Source organism: Miniopterus natalensis, chromosome 1 (genome assembly GCF_054644295.1).
Source record: "Miniopterus natalensis isolate mMinNat1 chromosome 1, mMinNat1.hap1, whole genome shotgun sequence".
NCBI lineage: Eukaryota > Metazoa > Chordata > Mammalia > Chiroptera > Miniopteridae > Miniopterus > Miniopterus natalensis.
The window spans coordinates 100,929,889-100,956,688 of NC_142081.1; the positions used below are offsets into that span (position 1 = coordinate 100,929,889).

General features: G+C 41.7%; 1 protein-coding gene across 1 annotated transcript in view; it reads right to left on the reverse strand.

Annotated features, from left to right (window-relative positions):
* Positions 1-26,800, reverse strand: part of THSD4 (thrombospondin type 1 domain containing 4) — a 589,485-nt gene that overhangs the window by 538,716 nt on the left and 23,969 nt on the right. The window contains exons 2-3 of the mRNA XM_087824677.1: positions 21,454-21,562; positions 10,777-10,846 (exon numbers count right to left, since the gene is read on the reverse strand). Of these exons, the coding sequence (XP_087680803.1) occupies positions 10,777-10,846; positions 21,454-21,482 (99 nt within the window). The 5' untranslated portion in view covers positions 21,483-21,562. The remainder of the gene's footprint in view (positions 1-10,776; positions 10,847-21,453; positions 21,563-26,800) is intronic.

The following is a 26,800-nucleotide window of genomic DNA, read 5'->3' on the forward strand; positions in this document are numbered from 1 at the left end:
AAAGAGTCAGTTTTTAGAATAGATTCAAACAATTTTTTTAAACTTTACATATTTATCCATTTAGTTATTATTTCTGGTGCACTTCATTCTTTTGTATGGTCCACATTTCCATCTGCTATCACTTCCTTCTCCCTAAATAATTTCCTTCAATAACTTTTATGGTACACGTATAGCACAGCATTTGTGTATCTTAAAATGTCTTTATTTTTAATATATATTTTTTTTCTATAAATTTTCATTTTGGAAAGTTTCTGGGCATAGAATTCTAGGTTGACAGTTTCATTCTTTCAGTACTTTAAAGATATTGCTTCACTTGCTTGAGTAACAGCAGATAAAAAATATGCTATAATCCCTACCTATGTTTCTGTGTATATATCTTTCTTTTCTAGGGGCTTTATAATTTTTTCTCTTTATCACTAGTTTTGAGCAATTTGATTACTGTGTGACTTGGTGCCATTTTCTTTATATTTTTAGTGCTTGGAATTCATTGATATTCTTGGATTCATAGTTTTCATGAAATTTGTAACATTTTCTAACAATATATTTTATACTTTTTTATGGGGTCCCCCTCCCCATTTCTTTGCTTTTGGTACTCCAGTTACCACCTAAAGTTGTGCCAGAGCCCACTGATGTTCTGTTCATCTTTTAAAATTGTATTTTTCATCTGCGATTCATTTTGGAAAGTTTCTAATGTTCACTCTTCAAGTTCACTTATCTCTTCTTCTGCACTGTCTAATCTGCAATTAATCAGTCCCAATTATTTTTCATTTCAAACCTTATTATTTTCATTTTGAGAAGTTTGCCGAGGGTGTTTTTTATATCTTCCATTCCTCTACTTAATTTTTTGAATATCTGGAATACAGTTTTAATAACTTTTAATCTTTATTTTCAATTTTTAAATATGTGTAAGTTCTGAGCTGGTTTTGACCAACTAATTACTCTTCCCATTACGAAGAATAATGCTAATATTTTTCTCCTTCTGTGTATGCCTGGTAATTTTTAACTAAACACCAGACATCGTGAATTTTACAGTCTTGGGTGATGGATATTTTTATACTCCTATATTCGTGAGCTTTGGCCTAGGATAGTTAAGTTATTTAGCAAGAGCTTGATCCTTTCCAGCAGGACTTTTATGATTTGTTAGTTAGATCCAAAACAATACACAGTTTAGGGTCAAGTATTCCCCCATTAGCAAGGCAAGAGTTTCCTGAGTATTCTCTCCAGTGGCCCCTGGATTATGAGTTTTTAAAGTCTGGCTGGTGGAAGAAGAGTCACTGTTCCTGGTGCTGCATGAGTACTAGGCACTGGTCCCTTTAGTCCTTTTGGAAGGATTCTTTCCTGGCCTCAGGCTGTTTCCTCACATGTGTGTGCTAATTAGTACTGAGCTATACCTTAAGGAGGACCCCCTTCGGATCTCTACAGTTGCCTCTCTGTGTAGTTCTCTCCTCTTTTGTACTCTGTTCTGCAGATCCACCACCTTGGTCTTGCTTGACTTTCCAGTCCATCGTCTTAACCCAAAGATTCCAACAAGTTCTAACTGGATTCCCATTTCCTTCACCTACACATAAGGTAGAAAATTCTCTCAAGGTAGTTAGCTGGGGAAATTTTAAGGTTCAACTCACTTGTTTCCCATCTCTGAGGAATCACTGTCTTTCACTGACTGATATCCAAGGTTTTGAAAACCATTTTTCATATGTTGTATGGTTTTGTCTTTGGTTGTTTCAGGTGAGAGACTAAGGGGAAATCTGGTCCCTGTTGTTCTATCTTGCTCATGTTGCTATTTTTCTAGATGAGAGGGTAAATCTGATCCCTGTTGTCCCATCTTGATTGGAAACAGAAGTCTATTTTTCAGTTGTTGTTTAATGTTATCTTGTTTGGATATATTAAATGTATACATTCTCGACTGATAGACTTTGGATCCTTTCCAATTTTAAGCTATTGTAAATGAAACTGCTATGAATATTCTTATGCATATGTTTTGGTGAATACATGCATTCGTTTCTCTTGGGTGAATACCTAGGAGTAGAAGAGATAGGTCATTATATAGGTATATATTTAGCTTTAAGATATGCTGCCAGTTTTCCAAAGGAGCTCACTATTTTAAACTCCCATCATTAATATATGAAAGTTCTGGTTGCTCCACATCCTAATCAGCACTTGGTACTGTCAGAATTTTTCGTTTCAAGCCATTCTGGTGATGTCTCATTTTAATTTGTATTTCCCTAAGGCCTAACGATTTTGATTGGGCACTTTTCCATATGCCTATTGACCATTAGGATATCATCTTACATGAAGTGCCCATTCAAGTCTTTTGCCCATTTAAAAACTGGATAGCTTAACCTTTTCTTAATGATTAGCAAGGGACTTTTTACATATTCTGAAAATAAATCTTTTGACAAATATTTTACTGTGAATATCTTCACCCCGTCCATGGAATATCTTTTCACTCTTACTATGGTAGATTTTGACAAACAAGAGTCCTCAGTTTTAATGTAGTCCAATTCTTTTATGGTTAGGTCTTTTGCTGTTTTTTTCTTTCTTCTTCTTGAATACAGCAGCAATAATATGAGAAATTTTATGTAGCCTAAAATTTCTTTTTGCCATTCTACAGGCTTTCTGTTCAATACCCAACTGTATGACATTATCAAGAGGCACTCTGAAGTCACTGGTTGCACATTCTACTGCAGTAATAGTAGACTCTAAACCCATTACAAAGTCCTCTGATGTTCACATTGTGACTTGCTAATCAGTTAGCAAAACAAATATTTTACTTCACCCTTACTTCATTTGGTAGTGTCTCTGTTCTTTTTGTTTGACAGTTTCTATAAGTAACAGGTTGAAGAGCACTTCTCTTTGACTGGTGGAATAAGTTTTTATTTCTTTCTTCTAGATTTTCATTGTTTCCCAAATTCTCTATAGAAAACATGCATAATTTTAATTTTAAAAATGTAAGCTATAAAAAACACATTGATCAGCTGTGATGAAAATAAAATATATTTTATGATTCCGTATAGGTTACATTGACCATACACATTATGAATTATAAAGCAACCTGCTCACTGAATGTCTTTTGGGTAGATAGTAGAACAGTTTCATTACTTAAAAGCTTTCTACAATCAACATATTTTTCCCTTGTTAATAACTTAGAGTTTTTATTAAAGTCTTGGTTAAGGAGATTCCAAGGTAGGGGTGGATTAAGTGGAAGCTATACTGACACTCTCCCAGGACCAAACTGGATTATAATTAAAATACAGAAAAACCATCCTGAATAATCAACTAAAGACTAGCTGGAGAGAACCCTCACAACCAAGGACCTAAAGTGGAGACCACATAGAGACTGGTAGGAAGTGCAGGGGCGCGAGAGGGATGACTGGGCTCCCACAGGCAGCAGTTGAAGGTCCGGAGAGATATCTCAGCTGTAGGGGGTTCCCACTGAGAACTCTGGATCTAAACCCCAAGCTGGGTGCTCCAGCTGAGAGTACCAGAACTGAGTGAGATGCCCACAAAACATCTGGCTTGAAAAGCAGACGGGTTTCTGTCTGCCAGGAAGGGACAGCTGAAAATGTAGGCGCCCTCTTAAAGGGCCAATACACAAAATTTCATGTGCAGTCATTCACATTGGGCTCTGGGAGAAAGAAGGGCAGAGTGGGCTGGAGATGTGTGAGGAGAATCAGGAATGCTGGCTCTGGGAATAGAGCTCAGAGGGCAGCCATCTGGATTCCTGTGCAGAGTCATTCCCCAATACTGAGGACATTTTTTTTAGGCAGACAGTTACCATCTAAGCAGCTTTTGCCTGTGGAGGAAGCAATTGCCCTACCTTGTTGGAAAACCTCTCAACACACCCTGTGGAGTTTCTACAGCCAGAGGCTCATTAAGAGACTGAATAACAATCAGCTTCTGAGTGCTTTGAGGGTTTGCCTGATTTGCTTCTAAGACCCAGGGCTTGGAAAAGCAAAACTTGCTGCACATCTTTATCCTTTCTGAACGCACCCAGAAGGAGCAGAGGGAGCAACAAGCTGTGGACTGCAGAAAACTTCAAACAGGGTACTCAAGGCCAGTCACAAACAGCATCTGAGATTGGCCTCACCCAGAGAGCATCCAAAAGACTGGGAGTCCTAGCAGATCTACCTAGTATATAGAAACAAATCCAAACTGGCAGCCAAGATGGGGATACAAAAAAAAAAAAAAAGCCCCAAATGAAAGAACAAGAGAAGTTTCCAAAAAAAGAGCTAAATGAAATGAGATAAGCAGTCTATCAGATATAGGGTTCAGAATAATGATCATAAGGATGCTCAACAGCATGAGAAAATATATGGAACCTATGAAGGAAATTAAGAATGACATAGTAGAAATGAAAAATATATTGAAAGGAATAGACAGCAGACTAAGAATCAGTGAATTCTAAGACAGGATAGAAAAAATAACTCAATCAGAGAACCAAAAAGAAAACAATTAAAAGAAAAGGACAGTTTAAGGGAGCTGTGGAACAACATGAAATTAACAACATTTGCATCATAGGAATTCCAGAAGAGGGAGAAAGTAAGCAAGGGATAGAGAATTTGTTTGAAGAAATAAAGGCAGAAAACTTCCCTAACCTAGTGAAGAAAAAAGTCACACAAGTTCAGGAGGCACAGAGGGTCCCAAGCAAAAGGAATCCAAAGAGGCCCACACCCAGATACATCATAATTAAAATGACAAAAATTCAAGACAAAGAGAGAATCTTAAAGGCAGCTAGAGAAAAGCAATCTGTTACCTACAAAGGAGCTCCCATAAGGCTGTCAGCTGATTTCTCATCAGAAACTCTACAGGCCAGAAGAGAATGGCAAGGAGTATTCAAGGTAATAAAAAGCAAGGATATGACAACCAAAAACACTCTGTCCAGTGAGACTTTCATTCAAAATAGATGGTGAAATAAAGACAAAAAAAGGCTAAAGGAGTTTATCACCACCAAACCAGCAATGCAAGATATGTTAAAGGGACTGCTATAATAAGAAGTAGAAATAGAGATAAAAAGAGATATAGGCATAAAATAAAATAGCAATAGATAAGTACCTACCAATAATAGCCTTAAATATAAATGGATTAAATGCTCCAACCAAAAGACATAGGGTAGCTGAATGGATAAGGAAACAGGACCCAAATATATGCTGTCTACAAGAGACCCACCTCAGAACAAAGGACTCACACAGGCTGAAAAAAGAACTTCTGGAGGACCTTAAGGGAGAGATTGACACAATACAGTCATAGTAGGGGACTTTAACACCCCACTGGCTTTACTGGATAGATCTCCCAGACAAAAAGCAACAAGGAAACAGTGACTCGAAATGACACACTCAATCAGATGGATTTCATTGACGTTTATAGAACGTTTCACCCCAAAGCTGCAGAATATTCATTCTCCTCAAATGCACATGGGACATTCTCAAAGACAGACTGCATGTTAGGACACAAAACAAGTCTCTACAAGTTCAAGAAGACTGAAATAATATCAAGCATCTTCTCAGACATTTACACCATGGAATACAAAGCAGCTATAAAAAAGAAGGATCTCCTACCCTCTGAGACTGAATAGTGGGAACTAGAGAATACTATGCTAAGCAAAATAAGCCAGGCAGAGAAAGACAAGTATCACATGATTTTACTCATATGTGGAATCTAATGAACAAAATAGACTGGTGAACAAAATAGATCTAGAGACATGGAAGCAAGGAACAGACTGACGAATCTCAGGGGGAAGGCAGGGGTGGGTGGGTGGGATGGGAGAGATTAACCTAAGAATTTATATGCGTATATGCATAACCCATGGACACAGACAATAGTGTGGTGAAGGCCCGGAGGTGCAGGGTGGAAGGGATCAATGGGGGGGGGACATTTGTAATACTTTTAACTATAAATTAAAACATAAAAAAAAGTCTTGGTCAAGTTTATTTCTGCTCTTGATCTTACCTAATCTGCAAATGAAGCCACATGAGTTTTAAAATTATAATCACTGCCATTAAGTAATTACCAAGAAAAGAGGTTGAGCAATCTTTTGTGATACTGTCCATGTTGCAAGAGCAAGAGGAGGGCTTCTGGATATAAATGTCTGGAAAGAGCTACCTACACTCTGTACCACATCATCTTTTCCTGCATTACTACGGTACAGTTTTTATAGACATGTATCCAGTCTCGTGAGCAGCATTTAGAAATGCACAGTTTACTTGACAGCATTTACAAATTACGTCTTTTCCTTAGAATAATTTACACTGTGGAAATGCTTCCATATGCTGAAGTCAGACATGAGGAAGAAAAAATGATGTCTTTTGGTGGGTAGTTTTTATATAGATACTACACTACAATATGTACAAATCAGTAATTTGATCCCTTAAGAATCTACCATAAGTGGTTTTCTAATTCTTTTTGCTATTTTCTGCTATAGACTAGGAGTGAATTTTGCCACAAAACAATGGATCAGCAGGAATTCAAGTATGATTTATCTAAGTAATGAAAACAATTTGATAGCAATCATAATTCTTATGTTTTAACAAAAAAGTATATTTTTTCATATATTATTCTCAAAAAAAATTATATTTTCCTTTGTGTTCCTTAAAGTCCCAGGAGGAAACAATTTCCAACTTCAAATTACAAACCATGTACACTTGCAGTTAACTCCTCTCTATCCTGACTTTAGAATGGTGGTTTTTAACTGTGGACCATGGGCCAACTCCAGCTCGCCACCTATTTTTGCAAATAAAGTTTTATTGGAACACACTCATGCACATTCATTACATATTGTCTATGGCTGCCTTTGTGCTAAAAAAGCAGAGTTGAGTAGCTGTGACAGAGACTTTGTAGCCCAGAAAGCCTACAATATCACAATTGACCCCTATATTTTTAAAGGAAAAAACTTCCAACCCCTGTTTTAATGAGTATCTCCTTATTTCTTATGTCATAGAAATAAATGGATGCTACTACTGCTTCTCCTGCCCTAGGAGTAAGTTTTTTTTTTTTTTTCTTCTAGTTTTTCATTGTTTTCTAGATTCCCCTATAATAAACATACATAATGTTTGCAAGAATTTTGAGGATATAACCAAGCAAGATGACAGGCATATCTCCACAAAGCTCCAATTGAACATCAAGAAGAAACCCACCACCCAAGAAAGTACTGAATCCTTTCCTCTATGGGGTAAAGGTCAATAATGATCCTGGCAGCCAAAATACATACAATTAATTATATTTGAGAACTCTACTAAACTGTATATTTTCCAAGATAAGGAATCTATAAATGATATTGAAAAATATTTAATCTCAAATTTCTTACTAATATTTTGACAAGGAAGTATCATATACCAAGATATAATACTTTTCGCTCAATTTTAAATTCAAAATTCTAAAGTAACTCATAAGCCATTTTTTTCTTCACTTCTCAGAACAAATACTTTAAGAATGATACAGGCAATACATATATATAATTCAGGCTAACTTGAAAAATTAAGAGAGATAGCAAAGTAAATTGATCACTTATAAAATATTTTCAGCTATGACAGTCTACCTGAGCAACAACAGCAAAAAAAGAATACTGGTAGATTGATTCAACTACTAAGATTAACAACACTGACAATTCCAAACAGTAATAAATATTATAACTTAATAATGAAAACAGACCATTGTCTTAGTCCATCCCAGCTGTTATAGCAAAAATACCATAGACTGGGTGGCTTATGAACAACGTACATGTATTTTTGACAGTTCTGAGGTTGGGATGTTTGATTTGGTATCTCGGGAGAGCCCATTTCCTTGCTGTGACCTCACAGAGCAGAGGGGGCAAGACAGCTCTCTGGGATCTTTTATAAGGGCACTGATCCTCTCATGACCTATTCATCTCCCAAAGGCACCACCTCCAAATACCATCACACTTGAGATTAAGTTACAACATATAAATTTGGGGGGATACGGTCAGTCTACAGCATTCCACCACTGCCCTCCCCAGATTTATGTCCTTCTTGTGTGCAAAATGCATTCCGTCCCAATAGCCCCCAAAGTCTTAACTGGTTCCAGCACCAACTTTAAAGTCTAGGTCCAAAGTCTCATCTAAATATCACCTTAATCAATATGGAGAAAACTCAAGGTATGATTCCTCCTGAGGCAAACTGCTCTCCAGCTGCGAACCTGTGAGATCAAATATGTTATGTGCTTCCAAAATACACTGGTGGACAGGCACAAGACTGACTTTCCCATCCAAATGGGAGAAAGAGGAAAGGAGAAAGGAAAGGCAGGTTCTGAGCAAGTCTAACACCCAGCAGGGCAAATTCCATTAGACCTCAAGGCTCAAGAATAATCCTCTTTGGCCTGATACTCTGTCATCCAGGCCCATTGAGGCAGCGGTCCCACCTGCAGCTTCGCTGGACAGGGGTTGGGGCCCCAAGGCTCCAGACTGCCCCCACAGCTTTGGGTAGCCCTGTCCCTGTTGTGGCTCTCCAGGACTGGGGTCTTGGGGCCACTCATCCAGCCACTGGAGCAGCCCCTGGGACAACCAAGTTGCTCAGCACCAGAGTGCAGGGAGAGGAGCCAACGAATGGAGGTGGTGCAGAGGTGCACCAGGTGCAAAAGACACCAGCAGCCCCTCCTTTGCATTCTTCCATTTCTTGGACAATAGCTCCTGGCTTCTGTCAAGATGGCTAACTATTCTCTTTATCAAATGATCTGGCAGCAACACCCTTGGCGTTCTTTCCTGAACAGGCTTTCTCATTCTTTTCAATATGAATAAGCTGAGAATTTTCTAAATCATTAAGTTCTGTGTTCTGCTTACTTTCCAATTAACAATTCCATCTTTAAGTCATTTCTCTCTGCTCACATTTTACTACAAGCAGTCAAGAGAAGCCAGGCCACTGCTTCATCACTTTGCCTAGAAACTGCTTCAGCTAAATATCTAATTTCTTCACTTGCAGATTCTACCTTCCACAAAACACTAGAATACGAACACAGCTCAGCCAAGCTCTTTGCCACTTTATGACAAGCAATTTCCAGTTTCCAACAACATGTTGCTCTTTTCCACCTGAGACCTCATCTGAATGACACTTACCATTCATACTTCTACCCACATTCTGTTTGGGATTACTCAGGTATTGTCTAAGAAAACTGGGGATTTCTCTACAGTTTTCTTTTCTTTCTGAGCTCTCATCAGAATTGCCTTTAAAAGTCCATTCATGGTCATGCAAGCTTTTTTTAGCATGCAACCTCAAAACTCTTCCAGCCTCTATTACTACCCAGTTCTTTAAAAAGTACCAGAGACGGCACTTTATAAACAACACAATGTATTTCTCACATTTCTTGAGGCTGGAAATCAGAAATCAGGGTGCCAGGGTGGTGCCTTCTTCTGGGTTGCAGACTTCTCATAGTACCCACTCAGGGCAGAAGCTCTCTCATGATTCTAATAAGGGCACTAATTCCATTGCTCCTATGACATAATCACCACCCAAAGGCCCATGGTATGGATAAATTTCCAACATGATGTTTAGACCTTGGCCAGGTTTTCCATTCATTCAGTCATTCAACAAGTATTTTATTGAGCACCTACAATATTCCAGGAGCTAGGAATATGACAGTGGACAAGATAGGCCAGATCCCACTTTCGTGGAGCTGACATCTAAGTGGGTTATACAATACAATACAGATTTATATCTGGCCTAGAAAAACAGAGCTAAAACATAATACATAGACCTAAAAGAAATTAGACTAATCAGACAAGACCATCAAGAACTTCTCTGAAGAAGGGACACATCTAGGCAAACCTGTGCACACACTCTTTCCTCATCTCCCTTCTCTCCTTGAGTTCCCCTGTGAAAACCCTGTCTCTGGAAAGGTTCCACTTAGTCACACTTACATACACACAGCTGACCTATTATTCCTCTCAGAAGCGTCTGCATTTTGTTACAGGTAGACAAGAGACATTCCTAGATAGCAGAAAGGAACTTCAGGGACTTTCTCAGAGTCATATCATGCATCTAGTTCTAAGGAAGCATCCATCACGCACCTGCTCTGGTGCAGGAAAGCACAGGGCTGGTTTAGGCAACAGTGAATAGTTAATTTACTATGAAACACACAGAATCTGAAGGGAAATGTGCTGGATACTGTCTACCTGGCCCTCCAGATGCTCTGCCATCCTTCTCTATCCAGCTCTGTGGCCCAGGAGGCTGGCCTGCAAGGACAGCATCGAGGGCTTTTTGTCTTATGTCTTTGGTTGGGTTCAGCCAAAGGGAGTCACCACAGGAGGTAGAAGGGAGGAGAAAAGAGAGGGCCAGGTCCTTATTTCCCTGCTTCCTCTCTGCCTGGCCACTGGTGGGCAGTGGCCGTGTCCCCTATCAAAGATCATGGCTCCCTATTGGGTGTCCTCTTCTAGAGCCACAGCCGTGGCCACAGCTATAGCTACAGCCCTCTCTCTAATCATCGGCACCCCTTGCCCCTGAAGGTGCCTCTAGAGGCTAAAGCTCCATGCTGGTGCCCCACCATTCCCAGGTATGTAATCTCACTGTCCTCTCCTTAACTGCCCCAACCTAACGGACACAAGCTGCAAAGCTGGCACTGCCCTCTGATCAGACACTGACTCAAGCACCAGCTTCATTTTTAAGCTCCAAGGACTTACGAGGGTTCAGAGGGATGATAAACATTCTATAAATGATGCTTCCTCCCAGAATCAGCAATGACTCACCTCCAAATAGAACAAAACTCAAGGCGGCAACTAGAGCAACTCCAGCCCCCTAAGCAGAGAAGAAAAGCCTCTGAGTGGCCACGGCTTACCTTCCTGTGTTCAGTGGAGGGATGTGGGCAGACGAGCTGGAGTCCAAACAGTAGCAGGGAACCCAGGACACTGAGAAGGAAAAACAGCAGCAGGCAGCATTGTGAGTATGTTCCAGGCAGCATTTCTGTCTCATCTTTGGAAGGGAGACATCCATCTAACCTGGGTCCTGGGATGTGACCCAGTGAAGAGGCAAAGGGTGGCCCACGGGAGGGGAGGCAGCAGAGCTATGGACAGGGCCACGGCACAGGACAGATTTAGGATCAAACCCAGCGATGCCGCTTACCAGCAAGGTTTCTAGGTCAGAACGGTTAACCTCTTTGAGCCTTGTTTTCTTCTTTGTTAAGATGGAATAACACAGAAGCTGGCTCCAAGGTGTGGGGAGGACTGAACGCGGTAGCGTGCCCTGTCTGACACAGTAAGTGCTGTGCGTGCTTGGTCCTCGCGGAGCTGTAAGGCCGGGGCTTTGGGGCCCAGCCAGGGAAGTTGCTCTCCCGCACCTAGGCTGTCCTCGGAGCCTTTCCTTTGCCAGTCCTTGGCCCCTGGTGTCACATATGTTCTCCATGGGAGGGATTAGCTACGTTAAGCCCCACTGTCACCAACCCTGATTAGGGCTTGTCATCAATAAACGGAAGGTGTAGAAATAGGAGCCAGCTGGCCCCGAGACAGCAGGGTGTGCTGGGAGAGCATGAAGCTTTGGATTCAAACACATCTAGGCTAGAATCCCAACTCCACCCTTCCCATCTGGGTGATCCTGGGTAACCTAATGTCTCCACACCTCCCTGTGCTCATCTTGTGAGGATCACTGAAGATGACAGAGGTGAAAACACCCGGGACAGGCAGGCAGGCAGAGGAAACAAGTATTGTCAAGTAAGTTAAATGCCTAAAGTCCCTTGATCTCAAAGCAACGGCATTGTTTTAAGCATCCCTGCAAAAGGCCTCTGGCCCTCCTGAGCTACACTGAATCCTTTCTAGGATTTAACCCTGAGGGCAGAAGTTAAGCAACCCAGTGGTTCTCAACCTTGGTGAAGCCTCCAGCAGAATTGAGTTAAAAACCACTGCCTTGTCCAAGAAAACTCACTGTGTGGAGGTGGAAATAAAGAAGGAAACCTGTCTGAATCTGAGCTTAGGGCTTGTGAAGTTAGAAGAGGCTCCCCCCATCTCTAAGAACCCTAAATTCCACCCAAAGCCCTAACAGACCACACAGCGTGCACATAGACAGACTGGTTAGAGACTGTGCTGGGACAGGGAGCAGAGTGAAGGGACAGGTAACCAGGTGTTAAATGCATCCTTTCTGCTGTTGTCTTCCAGATGCAGCTGAGACCCCAACGCAGAGGACCAAGGGTATTCCATATGCACACATTCTAAAGAGAAGGGCTGCAGCTCTATGAGGACTGAAAAAGGACATGCCCCCACCCAAGATGTCCTCCAGCGATGGGGCAGGGGCATCTAAAGGAGTGGGTGTGCACAAAAAGGTAGAAAAAAACAGCTTTTTTTCTAGCTGTATCCTTACTGGATCCAGTTTGTCCTCTAAACTAAGAAACAAGTGCATCACGACTCAGGAGTCTATGCTCCTCTGTTACATGACCTTGGGCAAATCACCTCTGTACCTCAGTTTTTTCATCTATAAAATGAAAATAATATTGCCTGCCCTGCTGACCTCAAATGAGTGAAGATGAGAGAAAGCACATTATGAACCATGCCTACAAATCTGAATCATTTGTAACACATCCTGGCACTGTTTACTCATTCAAAAAAAACACAGGTTGGTGCGGTTTTGTTAAAAAAACAAGCAGCAGCTCCATAAATGTGTTACACCTCAGCCCCTCAAAGTTCTTGGCAGACACCTAAGCCACATATCTGTAAAACAACCAGGAGCAATTCTGCATACCTGCTCATCCCAGGTTGCACTTGTAAAACTTTCAGGCCACTTGAGGCAGGAGAGGGAGTGAAAGACTGGAGGAGGGAAGAGCCTAAGTTTTTCCCAGGTCAGCTCTACTCCCAGATATTCCTACAGCTCATTCCCTCACCTCCTTCTGATGTCTTTTGGAGATAAGACTTCCCTGACCCTATAAGAAACAGCACACCCTCTCCCAGGCCGACTGTATTTTTCTCCACAGCACCTACTGTCTCACAGACTATGTCTTTATTCATTTAAAGTACACCTCTGCTCACTGGAATATAAGCTCCATGAGATCAGAGTTTGTTCGGCCTCTACTTTATCCCCAGCACCTAGCAGAGTGTCTGCTATATAGTAAGAGCTCAATTCATTGAGTTAATGAGTGATGCTACATCATCTTGACAACCTTTGAAATGTCAAGATAAGTGAAAATAGTGTGAATTACCATATTCAAAAATGTCCAAAGTTATTTGGGAAGATTTTTTTTTAGTACGTTTTTATTTATTTCAGAGAGAGAAAGGGAGAGGGAGAGAGAGAAACATCAATGATGAGAGAGAGTCATTGATCGGCTGCCTCCTGCGTGCCCCCTTCTGGGGATCAAGCCGGCAACCAGAGCATGTGCCCTGGCTGGGAATTGAACCTCCATCTCCTAGTTCATAGGTCGACAACCACTAAGCCACACCAGCCAGGCAGGAAAGCTCTTAAAAGTTCTTAAATGAAAGATTTATAAAAATCAGTTGCACTTTTGGATTTTTATATGATGCCCCCAAATTCATTCTCATAGCATTCACATGAGGTATGGCAGCAAGAGGTTTGTTGGTGCCTCTTGTCACAAAAATGCAACACGAGTTGTATTTAGATGTTCAAATGCTTTTTTTCTTCATCAAGCTGGGCTCTAGTGAGGCTAAAACACACAGGGGTACCCAGTAAAATTCATTCTGGAATAAAATCTTAGTTATTAAATGGGCTCTGCTCTGAATGGAATAGAATAAATCCCCCCAAAGGGGACATAATTCTTTGGCTGCAACACAGCAGCTAGAGCAATACATGGCCCCCAGGGCCAGGAGAAACTCTGCCAAGGGCTGAAAGTTTCCTACCCCTGCTCAGTTGGCTCTGTTTGGGGATATGCCACCCTGCTCTCGCATACCTATCTAATTGTTAGTCTACAGCTGTGCCCACACCTCTTCAAGATACCAACAATCTAGCCCAAATCCTTGTTCCTCCTGATCCAATTCAAAATTAATGTTCAGGGAATGCAAGAGCATGTGTGTGTCTGTGTGTGTGTAGCCCGTGTGTTATTTCACTTTGATAGTTTGCTTTGGCAAACTGCTCCCAGCTCGCAACGTTTTGACAGACTGAAGGCTACCAGGGCCTTTGGCAAACAAATCACAGTTCCCTCCGAGCGGCAGGGGAAGCCACATTCCTACCAAGACTTTCTGATTCACCTTGTAGGAGAAACAACCCACCATTTCACACCAGTCAGAAAAAGGAAAAAAAAAAAGTTATGCCACTTCCTCAGCTCTGTTCTACAGTTTAAACACACCATCATTTCATTTCCTCATATAGAAAATAATGCTTACTGAAATTTGGTACAAGATCTACATCATGGAACTAGGGCTCTGGGCTTCTGTGTTTGCCTTGGCCCACCCTTCCCATGCCCACCCCAACCATCCTCAACCCCAGTGAGGGTGGATCATGTCACAGCCACTGTGTACCTCAATTAACTCAGCACCACTTAAGCGTATCAAGTAACAAAACAAGGAACACAGAAAAAAAATTAACTTCTTTTCTTCTTTAGTTAACACAACCAAGAGATATTTTGGGAGGAAACTAATCACTAATAAAATTATACCGACCTTAGCAAAAGAGAGCCAAAATCTTAGCATTGAAGTGAAATCTGTACCCACTGCATTGTGGAGATCAGGAATGTTTGCTAAGCATGCATTTTACATGTTCAGCTCAATCATCTGCATTCCCCAGAGAGCAGTTAAGAGTAAAGAAAGCAGCCTGGCCGGGCGTGGCTCAGCGGTTGAGCCTTGACCTAGGATCCAGGTGATCAGGGTTCGATTCCTGGTCAGGGCACATGCCTGGGTTGCAGGCTGCAGCCAATCAATGACTCGCTCATCATTGATGTTTCTATATCTCTCCATCTCCTTTCCTCTCTCTGAAATCAATAAAGATATATATATATATATATATATATATATATCTTTATTTTATATATATATATATAAAAGAGTAAAGAAAGCAAGAGAGGGAGGTGGGTTACAAATGATATTAGTCAATGAAGACTCGATGGTTACCACCAATGTGAATTCTTAAAAGTATTATTTCATTTAATCCACGACCATCCTATCAGATACTTTTATCACACCCATTTTGTAGGTGAGGAAATTGAGGCACAGAGAGGCTAAGTCATTTACCAAAGGGCACACACTTCTCCTAAGGGGAAAAGACTAATTCCCATGCCAGCAGTCATACCTTAGGCCCGAACCCCTAACCACTGTGCTCTGGGGCCTCATTAGGAAACAATACACCTTTTAACCAAGTATTTGCATTTGATCACATCAATTTTCTTCCCCAGTCTTATGAGACTGTGGCTTCACACATCTTGTTTTACTTTGTCATTGCTTGCAAAAATAATCAGAAAATAAGTAGATGCAATAAAACCTCGTTTATCCAGCCTCACTAGAGAACATTAGAAGTTTTAAAATAATTGAAACTAACCATTTAAACCTCAAGCTTGAAAGAAAAATCATTCCATTTATTCCCTCTGCTTTCTTATACAAAATATGCTGAGCTTAAGTAACTTTTCTTAGAGGGCTCAGGGTCACCAGTGTGCATATCTACCAATCTGTGTGGCATAAGGTGGTGGCGTCGAAGCAGAGGGTTGAAAGCCCAGAGCCTAGGACTCTGAATCCCACTGGTCCTTTGCTGTCACCTCCCCACCGTCAAGCATTGCCTCCTGGACTGTGGATGAGCCTGTGTCCTCTTAATCGGCTCCCTTCAGGTCCGCCTTGGCCTTGGAAACCTTTAGACAACCAACCTGCAGCCAAACCAAGACCATGCAGGCTCTGGGGAAAGGCCTGCCTGGCCTTTATTGGGTAAATGTTTCCATTTTAGAGCATGGACTTTGGGACACCTATTTTAACTGCATATTGGCTTTTATTGCTTATTTCCAGCTTATCCACTCTTGTAGCCATTTGTGTTTTCTGGACCAGGGCCTCCAGAAAAGTGAGGTGTTCTGTCACTGATCGCACAGCTTTTCAAGGCACAACATCCTTTGGTAAATTTCCCTGCTCTTGAGAAAACGATTTCTGAGACATCTTTGCAGCTAACAGAACAATCAGCAGAGTCCACACTCAGGGCTAATAAAAAGCAAATGACCCAAACAATGGCAGGATGGAATGAAGAGAGGGGAGAAAGGAGATGGAGGGAGTTAGTATTGGCCACTACAGAAATGCAAAATGCTGCTGTGACCGACTCTTTTCATCAGCAAAGTGTTTTCTAAGTGTGTCCAGAATTCTGTTGTAAAAATAGAATAGAAGAACTGGGAAAAGGAAAACAATCCTAAAAAGAGGAATTCTATAAGCTGGAGTCATTGGTTCTGATCCTGGGAGGTCAAGGTTTGCCTGAAGCCTATAAATCTACTTCGGTACATAAGGAATGGGTAGCTTGCAACCCAATGACCACGCCTTGGCGCCACTGAACCCTTCTGGTACAGAATGTTCTAGCAAATCCCACATTCAAGTACTAAGTGACGAAGACATGGTCCAGGTGCAGGGCTGTGCCAGGCATAACAAAAAATCAATATTGTCCAAATCCTTGCCATCATTTAATAAAAAGGGGTTTGCCAAGGCAGTCCTCCAAAAAACAATTTTCCTCCTGGCCTCTATGCCTACCATTCAGACGGCTCCTACCAGGCTTCCCACACACATTCCAGCAGGTTCTTGCTGGTATACTTGTGTTTGTCTGCTTCTACCAGATGACTTGTGTTCATAGAGAGTCAACCACTGTCCCAAACCTGTTTATGCCAGTTGCTCTGCAATTACATAAAATACTCAAATAACACACAGACCCATGAAATAGAGCACAAAAATAAAGAGTAGTTAGTTGTTTCTACAAAATGAAGCTGAATACTTTGGAAAGATGCAATAAAGGAAAGTAGCGAAGACAAAAATAAAAAAACTGCTGGCAAATTAGGGGTAGATGAGACAACTATAAATGATTAGGGGTAAAAATAATAAAACTTTAGAATCATTCTGTACTCAGATTGCTTTGCAAATGTCTTTAAATTCTCACTCCACGTTAAAGAACTCCAAATGGAAACGTTAGATAATGCTTATGGGTGTGGTTTGTGCAAGAAAGACAATCAGGGCTTCATGTGCAAAGAAAAGTCCTTGGCCTCACATCAAAAAACTGGTGAGTGAATGTACATGTGTTTTAAGTTAAAAATAAACTGTTACGATCTTCTGCTTTAACCTATTTTGTAATTAATGATCCTGATCAGGAAAGAAAAATTTTCTACTTTACTCCTTTTACATAAAAGGTAATTATTAAATTATTCATTCAATATTCAACAAATATTTATTAAGCATCAACTGGGAAGTGGTTCAGATATGGGCTACACCAGCTGTCCCCGCCTGTTAACACCATGAGGGTGAACACGATGGCCCGCCCTCTTCCTCTCCCGCTCCTCCTCCTCCTCCTACTCTCCTCCTCCACCCCATTTCTTGGTCACTGGCATAAGGACACTGAATGACCCCCGTCCTTCCCAATTATCACACGTTTCTTTACCCCTGAGGGGAATCTCAGTTCTCACTGCTTCGGGCGGGCGTTATCCTCACACGGACACACACCGTCCTCACCCACTTCTTTCTTCTTCTCTGTACTCAGGATCTTTCTCAGCTGCCCAAAGAACAGCCAGCCACCTTTCTCTTTCTCATTTCCTCAGACCCTTTTGGTGGTATTTCTAAGCGAAGGAGCTGACAGGCATTACAGTAATATTACTCACTGAAATGTATATCAAGGAAAAGAAAAGCCTTTAGGTTTCAGAAGACTAAAACCAGACACTTGACCTAGGGCCATCAAACTGTACAACACTTAAAATGATCCAGAACTCTCCATAAACTATAAAAATCACCATCTAACTCTGTAATCTCTCTAATCACATCTGCATTTCTTCAAAAACTACCATTCAAAATAAGAATCACTGAATCAACTTTATTTCCTGCCAATTTAACCAACTGTTTGGCATTTTCAATAGTTTTGTTTTCTTCTATGTTTTCATTTCAAACATAAAATATATCAATTATACTCAAAGTACTCCACGAGGTAAAAGAAGAGCCCTGAGCAAGCAGAATGACTCTAAGGAGATCCTGTAGGCTGCCCCTGGTAGGCAGAGTCATCACTTGTTACAACGCTTCTCAGGAAAAATTGTTTCCTTCCACTCAGTCACTGAACAAACACAGAAGCATGTGACTGCGCATACAAGGAAAAAAGGTGCACAATTTGGGACAAGTCTTTAGAAATACAAACACTTCTGATCGCTTAGCACCTTTTCCTCTCTAACTTGGAACAGATTAAGGAACATTCCTTAATCCAGCCTTGACTGACCCTTTGGTCCAAAAGAATTCTTCTTATCCTACATTTTGCATGGCATCCAGAACTTGTCCACGGTTCAGTGACAGCCCACTAACCAGTTCTACCAAGAGTTAAAATCTTATGTCTGTTCTGCTACTGGGTTTTACTGTGATTCTTTTTTATTACTACAGACTCTAAGCAAGCCAGAGATACTCTTGCTATGTTACTACTCAGGGCTGCACTGTCTCTTTCAATGAGGAAGAAGCTGGCTTTCTGCTTTTCTGTGACTTGGCAAAAACTGAACAGGGATTTTTTTAAACTAAATCTCTGCATATCAGAATTGTGAATCCCCTTAAATGTTTTTTCCTCTCAGGGATTTTCTTGGCAGCTAACTTCTAATTTTGACCCGTTTTCCCTATAGGTAGAGAAATCCTCCAGCTTCTCCAATGGATCTTTATGCATTTGGTTGCCTTGATAAATATTTAAAAGCCCTTAATATGTGTTCCTCATCTACCATTTTTGTCAAAGATCTCTTACTCTTAAAAGTAACCAAAGCCCATTTCCCCAGAACATTCAGAAAAGCATTTAAACAAAAAACACTCTAGGTTTGTTTTTTTGTTTGGGGGGAGGAGGTTGTTTTTTGTGTTGGTGTTTTCTTTTTTCTTCCCAGTTTACATGGCTCTAGAAACAGAGTGCAAAATAGTTTGAGCACCTGGCTTAGGAAGGAGATCTGATGGAAATCTCCAGCTGAGCTCTCCCAAAGAATCCTGTCATCATAACTCACATATTCTTTCCCCAATCCTCACAGCAGGACTCTTGGAGAACTGTCCTACTGAGCAGCCCTGTTCAAACAATCCCTTAGCAGGACCCTAATGTCAGATCCCCTTGATGGGAGATGGCCTCCACACCATGGATCATTACAGAGCTATCAATTAAAATCCTAAAACATCAGAAAAAATATTTGTAAAGGGGGACTTCTCCCAAGTAAAGCCCTTTCTGTGCAGCCTGGTGGCCACAATTTTGAGGGTCCTCAATACTTTTAGGGGCTTTTCTGTTAACAGCCAGACTTAATACTTATTTATCACATGGTGAACCCAGCTTTGGTCATCTGCTCTTTTCCTTTTTTTAAATCCTCACCCAAGGATATTTTTTTCCATTGCTTTTCAGAGAGAGTGGAAAGGGGAGAGAGAAAGAGAAACATCAATGTGAGAGAGACACATTGATTGGTTGCCTCCTGCACACACCCTGACTGGGGTGAGGGATCAAGCCTGCAACCATGGAATGTGCCCTTGGCTAGAACTGAACCCGGGACCCTTCAGTTCTCAGAGTGACACTCTAACCACTGAGTCAAACTGGCTAGAGCTCATCTGCTCTTTTCAATCCAATTCAATATGTGACTATGACATCCACTTCTCTGTCCCCTCTTAGGTACTAGCATTCAACTAGGCCAAGGTGCCCATGTGACCCTGGTTTTATAGTAGTATAATGGAGCTTCCACAAAATGCATGTATAGCGCATGTCTTCAAATAGCTTTTAAATTATTTTTTGAACTATGGCTTAAAAATGCAAACATGCTAAATTAGATTAGATGTCAAATATTAAGCCTGAAGAGACCATAAAACATTAACTAGGGCTGCCCTGTTAATGGCTGGATTTTGCAGAGGTCTCTGACTCTGACACACTTGTGAATGTCATTGATGAAGGTTATAGTTCTGCATATATCTTTGGACTTCAGGCCTGCACATGTCTGTTCATGTAAAATTATACAAGCAACTACAGACTACAGTGCGCGCTTGCGCGCGCGCACACACACACACACACACACACACACAAAACTATACTCAATTAAATGCCAGGCATGGGCCTCAGAGCACCTGCCAGGCAAATGCTCAAGCCCTGGTTGGGCAATTGTATGTAGTACCATCATAATAACATATTATAAACCATTTTACTTTTTATTGTAAGTTCTGGGCATTTGGGCTAACATATAGTCTTGGTTATTCAACTTTGAAACAGAAGGTTCTTCCTTGCCATCTTTCTAGATTCTGAATCAATTCATTTTTAGAATATCCTGATTACAAGATGAGTTTCAGCAAAAAACTGTTACTCATTGCAATTACTTACCTGTACAGATCAAGATTTTCTTAATACTATGCAGCTAAAACAAGTGTAAAATAAACCAGATGCTGAGGCTGGTGTACCACCTATCAACCATAAATCCTGAGTTCAGATTTTGGTGTTTAGCCCTTGCAGGTTTGGCTCAGTGAACAGAGCAACAGCACATGGACTGAAGGGTCCTGAGTTTGATTCTGGCCAAGGGCACATACCTCGGTTGCAGACTCAATCCCCAGCCCAAGTCATGGGGTATGCAGGAGGCAACCAATCGATGTCTCTCTCTCACATAAATGTTTCTCTCTCCTCTCTCCCTCGCCTCCCTCCCCTCTCTCCTCTCCCTCTCCTTTCCACTCTCTCTGAAAAGCAATAGAAAAAATATCCTTGGGTGAGAATTAAAAAAAAAACTTTTGGTGTTCACCCAAACAGACTCAATGATCTCATAATGTGTAAATATTAAAAAGTTGAACTTGTAAAATAAATTTTTTAATCCTTACCTGAGGATATGTTTTTTCATTGATTTTAGAGAGAGAGGGAGAGAGAAAAAAACACTGATATGAGAGAGGAACATCAATTGTTTGCCTCCCATACACACCCTGACTGGGGATTGAACCCAAAACCTGGGTATGTGCCCTGACCTTGAATCAACCCGTGACCTTTCAGTGTATAGAATGATGATCCAATCAGCTGAGCCACACTGATCAGGGCTAAAATAAATTTATCTTAATAAAATACTGCCATTGGGTATTTTATATATTGAGATTTTACATAGGATTTTGATTGAAGAATTTTTAAAAGGGTTCATTAGCTTAAAAGTTTGAAAATAACCTCAATGACAGGGGCTACAGTTCCTGAGCACCAAGCACATTTTCTGACTCTGCACTAAAGGGATGTGGCAGATAGCAGTCAAGGACTCTGAGCACTGTTCTACAGATTAGAGATACTAGTGCTTGTTCTATTTACCTCCCATGGTTGATATCAGGATCAGATAAAAAAATGCAGGTAAAAGTCATAGATGTTTTGATCAGATTTTGACTTAATTGATCTGGTTTCTTATTCTCTTTTTAAAAAGTTCTCCACTTACCTGAGAGACCCCATGAAATGGGGATCCATGATGCCGAGGTACAGGGAAAAAGCAAGGACTCCTGGGAGATGTTGCCAATTTTCTGCAGGCGGGAGTGGTGTTCAAACTCCTATAGAAGGAACAACAATGCTATTTTTAGTATGGTGCTTAGGAAGATTCTACAGGCTACAATTCTACAGCCTAAGTAGGCCAATGAAATCAGAAGTGAGCAAATGTAAGACATAACAAAAATTCCACTGACCAGTTATGATTACCAGATTTCCCAGTTGAAGTCTGATTATGTATGAACAAATTCACAAGACATTTAGCACAGTGAATGATCCACACAAGATGTTCAATAAATACTTATCGATGATGATCTCTGAGGACCGTGAGAAAGAAGATACTTCCTAAGAAAGGCTCCAGGTGGCTAACTGGACTCAAATTGAAAACAAACAAACAAACAAAACAGAGCCTAGCAGCCATTTCTACTCATGAGTCCTCTCTTGCAAACTGCACTTCAGGGAGAAGCCTGCAGTGCACTGCCTGCCTGCATGGTGTTTCTGCCATCTGAGTCTGCCCTTTATGAATGAGTTCCTGGAATCCTATTTCAACCAATAGGACTGAGGCTTTCCTCATCCAATTGGAGCTGTGCAGCTTTAGCCAACCAGAGCAGCTCTATTCTGACCAATCAGCATAGTGCCTTTTGGGCCAATCAAACTGTGAAGATTTGGAGTTCTCATTTGCATGAGGACAAACCAATCAGGGACCAGGGGTAGGGACTTCTGTCTATATAAGCCAGCTCCCCTGTGGCTCTGGCCCCGGCTGAGGCTCCAGGAGCACACTTTCCCTTTCCACTGAAGACTGCATTTCACTGGCTGAGCTGAACCACCAAAGCTGCTCACTGGAACAGAGTGCAGCAGACTGGCACAGACTAGAGCAGACCTGAGAATCGCAAAGCAGACCGGAATGGACCACAGCAGACAAGGAGGAGCAGGACTGTCTAGCTAGGCAGGGACCTGGCCTCAGGGCTGCCTCACAGATGTGCAGTACCACAATTGAGCTGTTTTGCAGTGAAAAAAGTTTCCTTCTTCACTGCACCCCAAATTGGGGATTCCTGTTGGTGTTGAATTGACACCAACAACCATCAGTTGACACCTCAGGCTCCAAGCTCATAGCCAAACTGGCATTAGGCAAACCTGCATTGGAAATTTAGCCCCATCTATAGAAGACTCCTTAACCACAGGAAAGTCATTTTGCCTCTGTGTCTTGGTTTCCACGATGTACAACTGCCCTTCTTGTGTTTGGCTCCTCAATGTAGCCATATCCTTTGAGTGAGAGGTGGATAGCAAGGGGTGGGGACAGAGTAAATCTCAGGAGTGGGTAAAAATACTAACAATGCAAAGAAATGACATACTGACACATGCTACAACATAGATGAACCTTGAAAATATTATCCTAAGTGAAAGAAGCCAGCCACAAAGGTAGTGTATTGTATGATTCCATTTATAAGAACTGTCCAGAATAAACATATCTACAGATACAGAAGATACATTGCCACAGTCTGAGGGTGAAGTGGGACTCATGGGAGGGTACAATGTTTCCTCCTGGTGTGACAAAAATGTTCTAATATTAGTATACTCACTAAAAGCCACTGAATTGTACACTTATAAACTGAAGTATGGTATGTGAATTATATCTCTATAAAATACTGCCTATAGAACTACTGCAAGTAGTTGTGACACTCAAATGAGTAGACACTGGCCCAATGCCTGGCACAGAGTGACACTAAATAAAAAGTAGTTCTGATGATACTCATTCAAGAAGTAAAGCAACACTTAAAAAGTGCTATCACAGTAAAAACAGGAAGCTAACACCGCTTCACCTACAAACACTGCTTTATTCAGAAGGCTACACTAAACAGAATTTCTAAATGTTGTCCGGTGATCCAACAGTTTCAAAGTTTATGAATAGCCTCAGAAAGCCCAGGATGGGGGGTTTGGTTGAAATGTGATGGAACTTGGAAAGTAAAACCATGACCCAGCCTCCTCTCCTCTCGCAACTCCTTTCAGAGAAAGACAAATAAACGACGCAAGGTTTCCAGGTGTGCCCAGGGGTCCTCTCTAATAAAGCCAGAGTTTGCCAAAATCATTGGTTTCCAAATTCTTCCCAGGACTTCATGTTTCCTTCTCACTGGAAAGGGAGGACGGGAAGATAAGTTACAAGGACTTCAGAAAAGACAGTCATGAGAACCAGAAAATTCCATTTGCAGGAGAAAATAATCAGGGTTTTAAAAGTTACCACCAGTCCTTTCTGAGGGTTAGTAAGAAAGTAAAGCCTCTTAACTATAATCACCCCTAATTAGCCATCAGCAACTCATGAAATTACTCATGGTACCGAAGACCCTTAAATTTTTGGGTCTCAGCCAGAAGTTGATCCACTAGGAAGAAAGCCAACAAGTGCAAATTGGAACAGTTAAAACTTCTCTGAACCCGGTCTTGCTCTTGGCTGTGGGGCAGGTATATGCAAAGACAGGATTTAACTTGGGAGTCAGATGAAATCTTTGCCACACTCCTGATGATAACTAATCAATAATTATTTGCTCAGTCTGTGGAGTCCCCAGGCCCTCTCCACGGGATTCTAGAGAATGAGTCAATGCAGGGTCTCACTTTACCATCTAGCTCAGGTGGGTGAGATTTAGGGACATGCAACCGTCTGGGAAAAGGATGGTGTTATCCAGAACAGCACAGGGTAAATGTTGTTACATGGAGACCTTAATTACTAATCAAGCTAGTGCAACACAAGCAGATTCACTATACAGGGCTGGTGGGGCACCAGCAAGGCTGGTGGGACTTAAAATAAGTCCTTAGCCTACGTAGGTTACAAGTGAACAACCTACAGAAGTTGGTAAGAGTGTGCACACTGCAATCTGAAAGACCTGGGTCTGAGACCAGCAGCACCATTTATTAACCAGGTGACCTTGGGTAATTAACCCTTTGTCTTTCAATTTCCTCATATGTAAAATGCAGATACTGTTGTAAATACCTCATAAGGTTGTATTAATTATTGAGACTGCATGACCTGGTGCTGGACATACACACACACAACAGGCATGGTCCCTGCCTTCAAGGAATTTATAGTCTAGATACTAGAGGACTATATACTTTAAACAAACTGAAACATAAATAAGTTTAAAAAAAAATGTGATAAGAGCTATTAAAAAGTCCAAGGTGCAGTATGCTGGGCAGTGATCAAAGAAGCTCTCCGGGGCTTCAGGGGTGAGTAGGAGTCCGCCAGGTGAAGGGGGTGGGGGCAGACCCTCGAGAGGGGATCTGGAGTGTAAACTCATGTGAGGAAGTGGGAGGAAGATGGAACCCAGGTGGTGGGAATTTGGCAATCCAAGGAGAATGTGGGAAGAGCTGACCCCATATTTATCAGATTTTGGTAAATGAATGGCTGAGGGGGACAAGGGAAAGAGAGGTGTCAAAGATGCCTCCCTCCAGATTTCTGGTAGACAGAGGCAGCCAAAGGAAGTGCTAACAGAGCTTTATGGTTTTGACAGGAACGGAAGGGCAATGTTGAGAGGAGGGGGTGTGACATAAAGCAGCATTTCCCAAATCTGACAAGAAGTCAACCAGAAAAACAGCTTAAATTAACAAAATAATTTGAAAATAGATTTACAACCGCTGCTGAAACCCATGAACCTTGTCCTCTGTGTGTATTTTGCCTTCAGATATTTGCTGATAATAGAATGAAGCCATCATGAGTAGCATGTCATTTTGAAATATGATCTCTTTCATCTTTAGTTCATCCTTTTAAAATTTATGTTTTTGAATTATGTTTTATATGCTCACATAATACATTGATAGGTTAAAAAATAACCAAACATACATGGAGTTGTACACGCAAACATTTTTCACTGATGGAGTGTGCAATCAAAAAAATTTGGGGAGGCCACTACTCTAGAATATTTTTGGACCAACTTTTTGTTAAATTTGATGAACCAATTTTTTTCCTGATAAGGTTGTCCTGGGAGTTTGTACCAGCTCTGCCATTTCCTCGGTGTTACTTGTGCCTGCCTCTGTGATTAATACTATGTTAAGTCGGCTCTGCTTTTCAAACTGCGAGTCACAACCCATTAGTCTATCATGAAAATCAACCTTGTGGGTCCTGGCTTGCATTTTTTTTAATGAAATAGAAAAGATTTTAAAAAAGAGAAAACACCAGTGTTTATCACACATAGTAAGGGTGTGTATTCCTTACTGTGGCTCAGTCAAAAAGGGTTAAAGCCCTTGCTCTGGAACCCAGACGCAGTGAAGGATTCTGTGGCTGGGGGAATAAAACAGTGAAGATAGGCAAAGCCCTATCCAAGCCCCTGAAAAGTGGCACCAGGAGAATTTTTGATGAGATGGGCAAGAAAGAGCCACTGTAGGTTCTGGAGCAGGGAAGGACCTGATGAAAGTGAGGTCTCTGGAAAATCCACCAGGCAGCGTTGTGTGGAGCAGACGGAGCGGACTGAGTAAACATGACGTCTACGGCGCCGAGTCCACCTTCTGAGGTTTGCTCCTGCTGATTTATAACCCTCCCTGACAGTGAACAAAACATCTAACAATCTAGTTTCTGTTACAACATATGCTCCCTGGGGGATGGAGGCCCCACCTTCTCTGCTTTCCACAAAGATCCTACAGGAAGGCTGACAGTCACCTGATTCGGTTCAGGACAAAGTCACAGTCCTTGTACACTGGGTGGAAGTGGCAAGAAGATTCAAGGTTCACGATAGCAGGGACAGAGAGAGGGGCCACCACAGATCTAACCATGGGCAGGGAGTGGCTCCCCTGACCCCAGAAGATGCCACTCTGCCCCAGACAATGGTGCTACTCTGCTGCTCCTTACCCACAGCCCACCTCTGAGTGTCTTTCCTGACCCTTCTCCTCATGCCTGAGCAGAATTCCTGGAAGAACCCCCTGGTTTTAGACCCTACTCCAGAAGAGAAGGATCTGCTTAGCCTCCCATGCCTGGGTTTAGAAAGATCTCTCGAAGCCACATCCCAACTACAGGGCAAGCTCCACCTCCCTCCCTCCCACACTCTGGCTTCTCCCCCTGGAACTCCCACAAGGTAAAGCAACCACCCAGAGGAGAAAAAGCCCTAGTCCCTGGGGGAGACACTGACACCCCAGCATAAGAATGAGGACCAGAGATTTCCAAAGGAGGCGGTTCTAGACCCCAAATCAGCACCATATAGTGATGTGAGTCTCATATGGTGAGGGTATCATATGGTGAGGGTGAGTCTCAGAACTTGCCTGTTCCTCTGTGAAAGCCACCCCTGAGGGTCCTGACAGACTGGGAGCCTCCACACGGGGCCTGCATC